Source organism: Eubalaena glacialis, chromosome 3 (genome assembly GCF_028564815.1).
Source record: "Eubalaena glacialis isolate mEubGla1 chromosome 3, mEubGla1.1.hap2.+ XY, whole genome shotgun sequence".
Taxonomy (NCBI): Eukaryota; Metazoa; Chordata; class Mammalia; order Artiodactyla; family Balaenidae; genus Eubalaena; species Eubalaena glacialis.
This window is the reverse complement of record NC_083718.1, coordinates 106204784-106220461: the sequence shown is the minus strand read 5'-3', so window position 1 is coordinate 106220461 and position 15678 is coordinate 106204784. Positions and strand designations below refer to the sequence as shown.

Genomic DNA, 15678 nt, shown 5'->3' with positions numbered 1-15678 from the left:
GAAAACATATTTTTTTACAACATTTGACATGAGGAGTTGTAAAATAATGGGCTTTGTTATAAAAATACATATATATAGTCAGGTTGGCTACAAAGAATTTTTTGTCACTTCTGTGTCAGAAATTAATCTTTGCTTTATGGGAACAGCCTTTTATAACAAGCTTTTATTGTACTGACCTGTAGGGAACATAAACATAAATAAGATAAGCAGTCCTATAATAAGGTTCTTCTGAAAGCTTCTTAGGGTATCACCTATTAAAATCTTTTTTGTGACTTTTAAAATTATTAAGTAGTAGCTTATACTAAGCTTTGTTATTCACTCTTATATATTAATCTTCAAACAGTTTCAAGAATATTCTCTTAGTGATGTTGCAGGTTATGTCAGTGATGCCATTCATTGTCTCTTGGAATTTTCCCATTCTTCTCTATTCTGCTGCTTTCTCATCTTCTTTGTTGTGTTAGCCTTGTTGATAATCTTCTTAACTCAGTCTTAATTCATACGTTAAACTGAGGTCACAAACTCTTTCTGTAAAGGACCAGAGAGTAAATTTTTGGCTCTGTGTCCCAACTCTTTTATATATGTGTATGGAGGGTGTGGCTGTGTTCCAATGAAGCTATATTTACAGAAACAGGTGGTGAGCTGGATTTGTCCCCTGGGCTGTAGTTTGCCGATCCCCACTTGAGAGCATAGCCAGGTAATAGATACTCATCTCATCATCATTTGAAAGTGACCAGTGATCCCCTAATGCTAGAACATTGATCCTAAATTCCTTTGCTGAGCTTTCAGGCTCTCTGTCCTTTGTTCTTCTTATTGTATCTTTGTACCAGCTTTACCCTGCTTGACACTGAGTGCGGTTTCCTCCCCTACCTCCTGGCCTTTGGGAAGCTCTTTCTTGGGAAGCCCCCTTCCGTCTTCACTAATTTCTCATTATGAGAAATATTATCTTCCATATACGCTCTGAAACTCTTCTCAAGAAATCGAACCCACCAAATGTTTTACTTTTTAACCTCTGTTTCTATTCATGATGACTATTTACTACTTTATCAATATGTAATGTTGCTTTGCATACACAAGCATCTGTATTTGTTTACATATTGTCTATACATGCAAGACTTTATACATGCAATTTTTATTTGCAAGTCTCCAAATTTTAAACTTTCTTTGTGTAGACATTTTATAAAATTCTTTTCTATTTTATGATTTCTAATGCAGTTCTAAACACAGAAAAGTATTAAAAATACTCATTTGGTTTAAAGTTGAAAGGAAGATTGAAATGAAATATTGTGTACTACTTTACTTTAATGTTCTCCTTATGCCACCATTGAAATTGCCTTAAATGCAGTTCCCTGTCCTAGTGGTCGTTGCCATTTTTATACTCAGCTGGTTAGTCTGCTCTTTGGTTTTGAAGACTCTGTGGATGAGTTTCCATCTCAGATTTGACCAGTGTCAGAACAACCTGTGTAGCCTATGAATAGGTTAAGTTCTGTGTTCTAGCATTAGGGGGAAAATATATATTTTAAGGTATTATTTGTTCTTAAAGTAGGACTTGGAATAAGATCAAATTATTAGATCCAGCTTCCTGAAATAACCAGTTTGATGAAAATCTGAGCAATTGGTGTGTGCATTAAAGCATGCTTCATTTTTACTTTGGAGTAATGTTAGTGTGACAGTGATGAACTACGTATTGATTGTTTGAACATCCATTCCCAATAAAATGCGCCTACTTTCCAATGGTATGTAATAGCTTTTCCTGATTTAACTTGATGACTTTTCACTCTGCCTGTTCTTCATTTAAAAAACTATCATCTTGTCCTGATAAATGATTAAATATTATTTAATATATAGGATTAGTACTAGCTTTCTAACCTTGCTGTATGTTCAAATTACTGTGGTTTTTCCATCTCTTCTCTTTGTTGTGGCATTGCCTTAAATTTGATGCAATTTTTCAGCTAAGGGATACTAATACTATCAAGAACATGAGCTCGGTCTCAGTATTGAACTACATCTTTGGCATTCTTTCAGCATTGGTATTCTTCTGTTCCCTTCCCAGGGGGACTTGGGAATGTTACTTGACAAAGCATCAAATTGTTCTGAGGTCAGCACGGTTCAGGTGATGCCTAAATTTACATATAAGTTATTTAGGTACACACGGTATTTGCAGATAGAGCTGAAGGTTGTTCAAGTTTCTAATGTTAAATAGTGGTTTACATTAATTTGCTGTATAAATCCTGACAGCTGTTTTTGACTCTCCATTTGAAAGGATTCTTTAAAACACAGAACTTGCTTTAATCTCAAATACATTAGAGTTATTAATTGCCTTGGTTGTTCAACTTAATTTGATACCTTTTTTCTTATATAATGTCAACAATATGCTAAATCAATAGAAAAGGTCTTATTTTAATCTTGCTCTATTTGTTTATTTATTTTGGCCAGCAGTAAAAGAGAGTAAGTGCTTTTTGTATATGTATAGAGCCTTATCCAATTAAAAAATTATCTAATATTTATATGAGTGTCTACCATAAGCTCAGTATTGTTTTAGTGGAGGAAAGTAAGACAAAGATGTGTAAGCCATTGTCTTCCACTAGACTGAAAGCTCCATGAGGGCATCTTCTGGCTTAGTTAATCTTCAGCCATCATTTTTCTGGTCCTTCAATCTGTCTTTGCACTGCTGCCAGAGTATGCTTAAAATCCTAGTTTCTTAGGGCTTCCCTGGTGGTGCAGTGGTTGAGAATCTGCCTGCCAATGCAGGGGACACGGGTTCGAGCCCTGGTCAGGGAGGATCCTACATGCCGCGGAGCAACTGGGCCCGTGAGCCACAATTGCTGAGCCTGCGCGTCTGGAGCCTGTGTTCCGCAACAAGAGAGGCTGCGATAGTGAGAGGCCCGCGCACCGCGATGAGGAGTGGCCCCCGCTTGCCACAACTAGAGAAAGCCCTCGCACAGAAACGAAGACACAACACAGCCATAAATAAATAAATTAAAAAAAAAAAACCAAAAAAACTTGACCTTTAAAAAAAAAAAAATCCTAGATTCTTAATGTTATCCTTTGCTCCCAAAGCTTCTCAGTTGAAGAGTAAAACTAATTATTATCAGATTTTTCTCTTTTTCCTTGAAGTTCTACAGTTTCACCATAATATATCTAGATATTGATTCATTATAGTTTGTCCTTTTTTGGCCTCAGTGTGCTTTCAGTCAAAGGGCTGATGACTTTTTCAATTACAGAAAATTGTCAACCATTATCTTTCTGGATAGTGCTTTTTTGCCTTTCCTCCTACTCTCTTCTTTTGCAACACCCCTAGACTTATGTTAGAGCATTTCAATCTGTCCTCAGTATTCTTGCCTTCTATTTTATGTTTTGAAATTCCTATTGCTCTGGCTGTGTTCCTTTTTTTTAAAAAAATTTATTTATTTATTTTTGGTTGCATTGGGTCTTCGTTGCTGCGCGCGGGCTTTCTCTAGGTGCAGAGAGTGGAGGCTACTCTTCATTGTGGTGCACGGGCTTCTCATTGCGGTGGCTTCTCCTGTTGCCGAGCACGGGCTCTAGGCGCGCAGGCTTCAGTAGTTGTGGCGCACAGGCTTAGTTGCTCCGCGGCATGTGGGATCTTCCCGGACCAGGGTTCAAACCTGTGTCCCCTGCATTGGCAGGCGGATTCTTAACCACTGCCCCACCAGGGCAAGGGAAGCCCTCTGGCTGTGTTCTGACTGACTCCCTCCTATTATTTTCCAGTTCACTAATTCTCTTTTAACTGTGTCCATTCTGCAATGTATCCCTAACCTATCTACCTTTTGATTTCCATAGCCATAGCTTTCATTTCCAGCATTTATAATTCATTCTTTATGATAGTCATCTGTTCTCATTGGACCTGCCTATTTCATTTAATAAATTCTTATTCTTTTTATGGCTATTCTTCATTTTCTCACCTTGAGGATCTCAGATGATAAGTTGTTTTGAGATTGCTTTGTGATTTGCCTGTTGCTTCAGCCTGTGAGAATTTGTCTCCTGATTGCAGACTTTGTCAGTTCTCTTGGTGTTCACGTTCCTTGTGTGTTTTAGAATTTTCATTTGTAGATTCACTCTGGATGGGAGTTTTTTGTTTCTCTCCCCTCTCTCTTTGTTTTCCCCGCCTCATCTATTGGCTTTCTTCTTGGCTCCACTTGACCCCCTAGGTGTTCCAGTCTAGAAACAGATCTTCATGTCCCAGCTTCTCTTCCCTTGGTGAGCTCGGCAGGCTGACTTCTCAGGCAAGGATGCAGCTTTGCACAAACCTGGCCCAAGGCATTGTTTGTGGCTTCCCTTAGCCCCTTTCACAGGTGGGAGAGCCTGACCCCAGCCTCAGATTCAGGCCAGCAGCTTTTAGCCTGTGTACCCGCAGGAATGGGACACCTGGCCACCTCTACCAGCTTCCAGCTCTGTAGCCAGTGGCCTGCCACTGTGTCTTAGTTCGTTTCTGGGCCATGAACATGTTGATCTTACTTTTGTGTCTTGTTGTGCCTTTTCTTCCTCACATTTTAAAAATATTTGATTTATACCCAGGGTGGTCATTTGGAGCATAACTTTCAGCTCCATCTCGACATGAAGTAGGTTCAGTCTCTGGGGTTAACCATTCAGGGTCTTTTTGAGTCTTCCCCCAACCCTCATTTCAAACTCATTATTTCCCTTCACTCCTGAGCATGATCCTTTTACTTCTTCCATATGGAACTTGAATATTCCCTGCTCCAAGGGCCTTCATCCTTTTCTTACATGCTATGCTCCCAACCTGGCTCACCTTTGCTTTCAGACTCCTTCCCTTCAGAAGTTAGCCTAAATCCTACTTCCTCCTCTGTGAAGCCTTCCTTGGCCTCACCCAACTATAGCAGTCTTGACTTTTTCTTAATTTGTCCCCTCTGTATTGGTCATTTGGCCTTTATCATTTCTGTTTCATATTGAGAGTCACCTTTCTCATGGGTGTACGCCTTGGATCCCCACTGAGTTGGTTGGTAAACTTGAGGTTAGAAACCATGGCATCTTACTTTTATTAACTTCATAGTATCTAGCATTGGACTCTGTTTACTTATTTGATTATTGGTTTATTTATTCCGTATTGTCATCTTTTCTAATATTGAGTAGGTCATTTATTTCTTCCAAAAATTTGAAATTTACTGTATGTGTGTAAGGCGTTTAACCCAGAAAGGCATGTTTTTATTGCAACCCCCTATTACACACAGACACACACACATGCAGCTGTGCATGCATGTGCAAACAAGCACAGATGCCCCATGCATGTTACTTGTAAAGTCATTGGATCTGCCCCTAATGGAAGAAATCTTTGGTAAATGACACAGGCTCTGTTTGCTGTTGAATATCTGAACTCACATGGCTGATATGTGTGAGAGAGAACTGTTTTATCCATAGAAGCAGATATTTCTCTCTCTTGGTCAGACTATTGTGAGACCCTCAGTTCTGTGATATTAATGAGTTCATCATCTGTGTGGGCTTTGGCATCCTCAGGTTCAGTCTCTGATTGAAAGTTATTAGAGTGGAAAGAAAGGACATAAAAAACCAGTATGTTAGTGAGCTCGGCTGCTATAACAAAACACCCTAGACTAGCAGCTTATAAGCAACAAATTTATTTCTCACCATTCTGGGGGCTGGAAGCCAGAGATCGGGTGCCAGCATGGTCAAGTTCAGGTGAGGGCTCTCTTCTGGGTTGCAGACTGCCACCTTCTCATTGTATCCTCACATGGCTGTAAGAGGGCGAGAGAGCTCTCTGGGTCCCTTTTATAAGAATACCAATCCTGGGGCTTCCCTGGTGGTGCAGTGGTTAAGAATCCACCTGCCAATGCAGGGGACACGGGTTCGAGCCCTAGTCTGGGAAGATCCCACATGCCGTGGAGCAGCTAAGCCTGTGCGCCACAACTACTGAGCCTGTGCTCTAGAGCCCGCATGCCACAACTACTGAAGCCCATGTGCCTAGAGCCCATGCTCCTCAACAAGAGAAACCACTGCAATGAGAAGCCCGCGCACCGCAACAAGGAGTAGCCCCCGCTCGCCGCAACTAGAGAAAGCCCGTGCGCAGCAATGAAGACCCAACGCAGCCAAAAATAAATAAATAAAATAAATAAATTAAAAAAAAAAAAAGGAACACCAATCTCATTCATGAAGTCTCTACTCTCATGACCTAATTACCTCCCAAAGCCTCTGCCGCCTAATACCATTATACTGAGGACTTTGGCTTTACTTTTTAGCTACCAAGCTACTGCCAGCATGTGTGACAACTGTAACATTTTTCTAATCCTTATCATCTTCCTCATCAATGATTTATTGAATACCTCCTATGTGCCTCACATTGTATCAGGTGCAATATTTATACATCATCTTATTTATTTAACCCATAATTTACAGATGAGGAAATTAAGACTCAGAGAGGCAGTGACTTGCTCAGTCTCACAGCTACTGTATTTTAAACTTCCTTAACTTCAGTGATCTTTGCTTTTATTCACTTGGAAATCCATTTCATGGACCTTCTTATTGCTTAGAGCATTGCTTCTGATGTCTTGAATTCTATAAGGCCCATATCAAACATACCGCCACCCCCACCCTACTGACTCTTCCCCATGACCTCTTTATGACCCCTGCCTGTTCCCCCTCACAGTTTACTTCCTTCTGTAGCCCCCATAGTCATTTCTGCTTCCTTTTTCCAACATTCTCTGTTCCACTTGGACCTTTTTTCTGTATCCACTTTATCACTAGCCTCCCAAATTAGATCAGTTCAGCCATCTCATGTCTGTTTCTAGTCTCTCTCTTCTGAGCTCTGCTGGAGAAAATCCCATGACTTTGCCAACTGACTCCATTTCAAATGAATTTCTAATTTACCCTGACCCTTCAGTGCTCATAAGTAGTTTACTTATCCCATTTTGGCTCCCTTTCTCTTCCCCACATTGGCTGTTCTGAAGCTTTTTCATGCTCTTCATCAACACAGCTCCTCCAACCTTAGTTAACCTGGTCCTGAGTTCTGCTGAGAACATAGAATTTTTCAGGAGTAATTCCTCTTAACTGTCCTCTTCTCTACCTCAAAGTGTATCTGCATCTGACTTGTCCTTTTATTCATTTGTTAAAAAAGGAGCCCTACTGTTTTCCAGTGGTAACCCTACCTGCCTGAACTATTCTTTCCAAACTGTTCCTGGGAGTTGCCCCATTCACGTCCTTGCTCTGCTAGATCTTCAGTCTCTTACCGTCCATTTGCCTGTCTCCTCACCTGTGAACAGGTACAGAGTGGTCTCACCAATTTCTCCCCTCAGTTCTGTCACCTATCATAGCGTCTCCTTTATGGACAAACTTGGACAAGGGAGGTGGCACCACAGTATGGTGAAAGTCTGTCCCACAGGCTGCCACTGACTTCTTTCAGCCAGATCTGATGATCTCTTGTTAGTCTTCATTCTTCTTAGTCTTCCTGCAGCATTTGACTCTGTTGACCACCCTTTTCTCCTGTTATTTTTGGTCTCTTGAGTGTTGGAATATTATTTTCCCATTTCTCCTTTTCCCCCCATTAAATAGTTACCTGTTTGTCTTCCTCCACCTGCCCCTTAATGATTTTTCCTAAGGCTCTGACCTTGGTCTACTTCTCTCTCTGGGTAATCATCTCCTGAGCATTGAACTTACATTTCTAACTTCCTGTGGGCAGTCCTGGGAAAGAATACATGCTCTTTCAGTTGTCTACTCCTCCTTTTGTTTCCTGGCTTACTGATTGCGATCTTTATACATCCAATCATCCAAGCTAGAAATTTGGAATCGTCTTTGACGTTACTTCTGCCTTCCCTCTGCCACATCCAGCCACTAAGTCCTAGCAGTTTTCCCTTTGAAATGTCCGTATTTTGTTCCTCCATTCTTATCACTGCTGCCTTCATTGAGGTCTTCGTGGACTATTGGGCTAGCATTTTAAATTTCCTCCCTGCCTTCAGTATCTCTTGCCTTTAAACTTTCCTCTGTACTGCTGCCAGCGCTAGATGTCTAAGACACAGCTGATTAAATCATTCCTGTGTTAAGAGTCATTCATCATCTCCACTTTGCACACAGGGTCTGGTCTGGATCCCTTGCCTGCCCCTCGGCGCCCTTCCCCATCAGACCACGTGCCTCCCGCCCTGTCTTCTCCAGCAGCTCCACCCGGCATCCTGACTGGCGTTCTGCCTCTTGCCGAGCCCCTAGCACAAGCAGTTTACTCTGGTTTTCCTCCTGTCTCTGCTTGGATTTTTATTTCCTGGCCTGGCTCACTAGTTATCTTTTTGATGAGGCATTTGTGACCCATCCAGGCAGAATGCCTTGTCCTTCTCATCTCTTGTGGGACTTTGTTCTCATCCTCTGGTTTCTCTCATAGTATAGTCAGCTGTATGTGATTCTCTCTCTCTCTCCTCTGCTGGCTTTTAAGCTCCTCAGAGGCATCTTTGTTTTCTCAGGTTCCAAAGTGTGGAAAGCACGTAATAAATATTTATTGAACTAGACGTTGGATAATCTATCTAGGTTCATGAAAGTTAAGCAAAGGGCTAATTAGGGGCCCGTAATCATTGCAAGCGCAGGAAGCACTAACAAAAAGCAAACAACTTCTCAGCTTTAGCTTTAATATACAGCAATCTGAGAGTTTTGTTGTTTTCTAAAAATGTGGCTTTACTAAAATAAAAGAAAATACATTTCAACCAAGCTTGCATCAATATAATTTTGGTGTTCAGATGAACTGAAAACACGCATGTAATGGTTGGCTGAGTCAAGTTGAGTGTCAACAATCTGTCATCTAACAATTGAGCTCTTTGAGATTGTTGAAGAGCACATATTAAGTTCCCCCAGAAAAAAGAATCTATTAAAAGTTATGCATGAAGGTGAAAGAATAGTTTGTATAGCATTTTAGTTAACCAAAATTGCATTGTTAAATCTTGGGGTCCCTGAAATGCTTAGAGAGCACTGTAGAAAAATGCTTACACCTCTTTTGAAGCTGATTTTATCACAAACCTGATTTTATCACAAACCTTAACCTAATATGATGCCAATAAAACCTTATCCAGCTATGCTTCTACTAGTGTTATTGCAGAAGTATTATCATGTTAGCAGAGGTGAATACTGTCAGTAGTATTGTGAAACCACATTTGTGGAAATATGTATCAATGCACGCATTTTGTGTGTTTTTAACTTACAGCCATTACAACTGGAGACTCCATTGCAAAGCCATAAAAGACCCAGGGGTATAGAGGCAGTTATAGATAAATTAATTTTTCCCCAGTGTTTATTTTTTCCTCATTTGTTCATTAAAACTTAAAAACACTGGAGTTATATATAAGATACCATATTACCAAACATGTGTTTCTTTCCTTTAACTATCAGTGATGCCATTAAAATAAATCACTTTTTAAAAATTGAAGTATAGTTAATTTACAATATTGTGTTAGTTTCAGATGTATAGCAAAGTGTAAAACAAATCACTTTTTGCCTCTGTAGGTGCTTTTTGCTTCTGTAGTTAGAACTCAAACCAAGGTAACTAGTAGACTATTTTTTATTCCTAAGGGACTTAGAAAAATGGGGAAATGCAGGAAAGAAAAAGTCAGTGTGACAAAAGCACACGGTGATTTTGACCTACTAGGAAACCAACACTCCAGATCGTAAGGTCCTTTGGTTCAAGTTGTTTGAACACTAAGACATTATTGCATTCATTTGCTCGCAAAGACCTTAACTTTCACTATTCTTTACAATTTGCTGTTTTTGATAGTCAGTTTATAGTTTTATTTATTAACTATTTGTACAGTATTTATATCAGTAATTATTAGACATTTTTCTACCATGATTAGGTAACTGGGCTGTTTAAAAAAGAAACACCCCCAGCATAGCTAAATTTTTAATGTCACTACCTACATCTGCCAAAACAGATTAGTAGCACATTTCCAGAACAGAACAAATTGTCTTGATCTCCTTACCTAACACTGTGTTTTGTGTCAAATCCAGCTGCTTTCAGAGCAAGAATTCTTGCTGGAAGCTTATATTTTGACATAAAAATTTTGGGGGCTGCAATGTAAGGTAATTTTATCCTTCATTTGCAGGCTGAATATTGCTATATTACTAGTTTAGGGTATTCATACTGTAAAAATACCATATGATCATGATAAACTTGATCTGGTCTTAACTCACTGTGACCCAGTTGAACCTAATGACCACATGATCTTGAATTTTCTATTTAAGAAATTAAAATCTCTTGGTTATATAAATAAGTGCTACTTTGTAAAATAATATTTACACCTCAGGTCTCACTTCCTTCATAACCATATCATTGTCATTGCTGAGGGTTTGTTTTTTTTTTTTTTTCCAGATACATTAGGTGTCAATTCTATGGTAATGATAAAAAAAAATTGGCCAAGCAGAATTAAAACTTTAATCAGAATATTTAAACATGGGTGTACTTATAAAGAAAATTTCCTTATAGAATATTCCTGAAAATTCTTTTGGATTCAGTTCTATTGAAAATCATTTAAAAATCATATCTCCTTTACAGTAATAAATAGTACATTCTCTTTTGTATGTTAGTATTTCTTTGCTCGCTCAGGATCATACCCTGCTCATTATTTGTCTGTGTCATGTGATAGAGAATATTCATTTGAATATGTAGTGAATCACAGGACAAATGCTGAAAGTGTCTTGAGGCATTATATTGTGGTGGCTAAGAGTTTGGGCTTTACAGCCAGACTGCTGGAGTTCAAATTCCTTCCTAGTTGCATGATCTTGGGCAAGTTACTTTACTGCTTTGTGCCTCAATTTCCCCATCTGTAAAATGAGTTGTTCAGAGCGTTTAATGAGTTAATACATATAAGATGTTTACAACTGCGCCCGGTATGTAGAAAGTACTCAATAAGCATCTTTTACAGAATAATTAACCTGTTAAGTAGTATATCTAATGTATCAAAAATTCCAGTTAGTTGTACTTCAGTTAATCTATTTTTTGAATAATAAAATCAATAGCAATAATGATATTGTTTATGGAGTACACAGTGCATTTTCATTTTTACTATAAAAATTAAAAGTACCAATAACTGGCTACTGTGTTTTCTGGGATATTAATAACTTTAGGATACATGTACATTTGGAAAACAAATGAACCAGATACCCTGAGTACAACCCCATTATATAAACACATGGTGCCTGAAATCTGAATTTCTGTCACTATTGTTTCCCCAGTGAAAAGGCCTTGAAATATTAGTTATACTTTTCAAAAGTGAATAGGTCTTATAGATTTTAACAATTCTCTTTCTTCCCTAAGTCCAGTTACATTAAGATTTTTGTTTTAGACTGAAAATGAAAAGGGGTTAATTTGTTACAAAACACTGATGTCAGAATAATTTGCTAAACCCGTTTTACTGATCTCTTATTTTCTTTAACTTTCTTTACACCATATAAAGAAACCATGGGATGTTTGGTTTCGAGAACTTTGGTATCATATTTTTATCCCACAGTACCTAATATATACATACTATTGATGTTCAATAATTGTTTGTTGAATGAATTAATCAGCATGACAGAAGTTTCATTCTTTGGCCAAATCATGTCTTCATTCGTTTACAGAGGCCTGCAGAGAGAATTAGGCAATGTAAGTGAGCAAACTGGGTGAGTGGCAAAGGAAGCAGTAAAGACTGTGGTCATCTGAATCTGAAGGCTGGATTAAACACCAGCCAGAGTTTCTGACCTCTGCTGTGTGCAAGGAAAGGTTGTCTGCCAGAGACTAATGAATATATACTTCACATGAATGATTGAAATCCTTAGTCTAATATTCTAAACTATTTCCATTTTCTAGTTCAGTGGGTATCATGATTCCATAAAATAAATAAATATATGTACACACATATTTACCCCCTATATATTGATGCATAATGTAAAACACTTTAACCTGGAAGAAAGTTAGTTTAACAAAGGCTGCTTGTCTAGTGTCTGTTCATTTGCTGTATTTCTATTTATTGAGAGTTGATGGAACTTTAGAGGTGCTTGCAAAAACAACTTTGTTGTAAATTTTCAAGCAATCAGAGGAGCTTTATAATTTATGTTAGTGATAATATGAATAACTTTTCTAATTAGAACAAAAGCGAAAAGTTAAAATATTCCCAAGAAAGCATTGGCCAGTGTATAGCATGCATGTGTGGCATTTTTGCTGCTGGGGAGACCTCGTGGCTCAGCCCTCTCTGCAGAGATTTCAGAAGAAACTGGGAGAAAGCACCTAGAAAAATGATAGTCCACTTTTAAGCTCTAACTGCTAGGATGGTAGCTGATGTCCCACAAGTTAAACGGGCTTCAAGGCATTGGACCAGTTTCACTGGACTTTCTCAGAGTTTTACCTCTTTTATTCTCTCTGTGAGTTCAGGTATATTTACATTATAGTACCCTAAGTCTTGATCATCTCTACTGTTTTGAAGCCTTGATGTAAACTACATCCTGTAGTGAGAAAGCCAGTTTGCCAAGCCTTTTCCTTTTTTTCTTGCTGCTCTTAACATTTAACCTCTTCCTTGAAACTTGCAGCCTCGAGAACGCACCTCCCTGCCATGACCTTCCTTTTCCACCCCTTGCCTAATCTTGTGCACAATGTTACTCTCACCCTATGTATATTATTATTTAATGTTGGCACCTTTGTCTTTTCACTTTATGTCTGTGTGACAGTGTGGTCTTTTGCCCCTTGAGGGCAAGGACCATAACTTTTGACTCACGGTGTTGATAGATACTTATGTAGTAAATGGCTGTTGATAGGGTATAAAGTTCACTGGGATTTTGAAGCTGTTCAAAGGTAGTTTGAATCCTTTTGTAAATTATATGCAAAATGGACAGATTCTTTTTTACTGATACCCATACTATCAATAAAATGGACCATTCTCAGAATTGATGACCTATTAATAAAATGCTGCAGATAAATTTGAAAAATAATTATTGGAGGAAGAGAAAAGGGCATTTGGTAGCAAATCAAGTAAACTTTATTTTTCTAAGGTATTTGACTAGAAGAATTATACAAAGAAATTGTTAATGTTTAGACTGATTTATGTTTCTTCTTTCTAACTGCTGTTTGCTGCTCAAAAATAACTGTTTGGCAGATTTTCTCTACCTGTCTTTATCTTTTCCTGGTTTATGGCTGTTATCAATGCATTCTGATTACATATCCGAAGCATGCTCCTTTTATATGTTCTTATCTAATGTGATGTGGGAGGAACTTGCATTATTTATTTTTCTTGAAAGTTGCCCACTGTTTATTATGTTATGACTGCAAGACTCTTCTACACAAAAGAGTTTTGGGTCTTAAGATCAGATTTCAAAGCTAGAAGTGCTTTGTGTCCCCCCTAAGTGGAAAGGATTTATAAGGTATTTATTATATCCATACATCCTTAAGGAATCTATTTAAATGACAGCTAATTCTACTGCGTTAGAAGCATTAACATTCATTTGCTATGCATTGCATTAAATAAAAAGTATATATATTCCTTAAAGTATACTCTAATAATCTTCTATTTAGTTACAAATGTCATTTAGTACTTTTGAGTAAAACTCAATAGTATTGTACAAAAGCTTAAAAGCAAGTTTAGTGCTACCTACCAATTTCCAAATAATACTTAATTTTTAATCACTAGTATTAAATTAGTAAGCCTTTTAAAATATAAAGTTTTCTTGCAATTGCTTTACCTAATTGAATATCTCATTCTTAGCAAATAGTTTGTTTCCCTCATCTTTTTCTATTCTTTTCTAGTTTATTCATTTATCTTTTATATAATAGACCCAAATTGCCTTGTGTTGAAGGAAGAAGCTGCATAATGTACAAGAAATTTTGTGTGTGATGGAATTTAACCTCAGTTTATGTCTCTCCCCTGCACAGTCCCTTCAGTCTGAATATGTTCATTACTAAGGCCTTGCCACTCCGGTGAAAGCTGTTCTACTCTTAGACACAATTGCTTCATCTGGACGAGCAATGTAGAGAGAAAGCAGCTGCTTTTGCCAGAAGAATATCTCTGCCTTCTTACCTTAAAGAGATCACTAAGATAAGACCTTCATGAGACTTGAAACCAGAAAACTCTGGTTAATGACTACTATAAATGCACTGAAACTATGTTTATGAAGATGTCAACCCTTTTTAAGACAGTTTTCATGTTGAATTTGGTATTTTGAAAGGTTATTTTTTAATGTATTTTGTAATACATTTGTTATTACATTTACATGTACAGTGTTACGTTATGTATGTATTGTGAACTTTAAAAGACTATTTTGATAAATTTATAAATATATAAAATTATGTAAAAACTAGACTATATTTTGACTTAGGTTTTCCTCCTGTTTGCTACCAAAAATTTGTATTTTGAATTTGATTAGTATGGTTTTATCTACAATGAATAAATAATTCCTCTTTATTAAGAGAAAGTTTTTAGAAAGTGATTTTTCTGTTCCCACTATGAATATGGCAGATCAGTTCATTCTTTTGGGAAGTCAGTCTAACTTAAGTTTATCAGAGTTTATCTCTAGCAAGAGTACAGTCATTTGATATGGCTTATTTAGACCATTTCATTTCCCTTTGTTTTTGTTGCTGAGCCATTTAGTTTTGCATCTTTGGGGGTTTTAACAAAATTTAACATCCAGTTGAAGATCAGAATTCATCGAATATTTCTTCTGAAGGATGGTTTTTCTCTATGAAATGACTCTACAGTCCAAATGCTTTTCTTTCCTCCTCTCAAAAGAGTTTGTAACCCAATTAGAGTATTCTGGTTTTTGGTACGAGGTTTTTGCCTGTATTCACACATGGTCTGGCACCAGTTCTAAATCAATGAAGAGAAAAAAACACTGAAAAAGATGCTGCTAAGTAGTTCAATGTATTAATAAAGGAGATAAGTTTAAAACAGATCACAAACCCCTGACACACAAGCTAGCATATCTGAAACCTAACATGAAAATGAAGGGACTCCTAGGTACTTCACAGCCCTTTCATGTAAATGTCATCTTATATTTAGGCTCCAGAAGCCTGTAAGCTTCTTTTCCGTGGGGAGTTGGGGAGTCTTTGATCCTGATTGTTTTCCATGCTGCTTAAGAATGGACTACTCAGAGACAGTTCAATGGATTCATATGAAGCGCTTTACTCTCAACCATTGAGTTATTTATCATATATTTATTAGAAGGGGGTACATTGAGACTATTATACATGCTTCATCAAAACATCTTGTTTATGTTTTACATTTTAAAAAAGGCATTTGAATGAATGTTTGACTCAGGTTCGTTAATTTAACCTTCAAAAACTGCAGTACCAAACAATTGCACTAAACTGATGAAAAAAGGAATTGTATGTTTTAGGAATCAAAAATTAAACTAAGTGGAATTAAACTGTATACCTTTTCTAAAGCTAAAATAGTAAAATATTTTATGAGTTATTGTAAAAAATGATTGGTTAATTGTATAGGAAAATGATAGTATTTTTTTCAAAATTATCAGTGAAGAGTAATTCAGATGATATTTGAGAAGTGGGAGAAAGGGAACCATATTGACAGTTTTAGTTCTGTGAATACTAATTTATGTGCAGGTACTAAATGATTGTAAAATTGACTACTGTAAATTTGTCATAATTATGTGTGTATTTAGTCATATGTATCTACATGGGTATGTCTTAAAGTTATTTATACACATGTGCATACATAGACAAACCAAGAAGTATATGTGTATAAT

The 15678-nt window shown here is 37.4% G+C and overlaps 1 protein-coding gene across 2 annotated transcripts in view; it reads left to right on the top strand.

Annotated features, from left to right (window-relative positions):
- The window catches only part of CDC14A (cell division cycle 14A), a 176427-nt gene extending 162177 nt beyond the window's left edge, over positions 1–14250 (top strand). The window contains exon 15 of one of the 2 annotated variants that reach the window (XM_061186274.1): positions 13850–14250. In XM_061186274.1, the coding sequence (XP_061042257.1) occupies positions 13850–13879 (30 nt within the window). In that variant the 3' untranslated portion in view covers positions 13880–14250. The remainder of the gene's footprint in view (positions 1–13849) is intronic. The other variant, XM_061186272.1, reaches the window with a different exon arrangement.
- The last annotated feature ends 1428 nt before the right edge of the window (positions 14251–15678 follow it).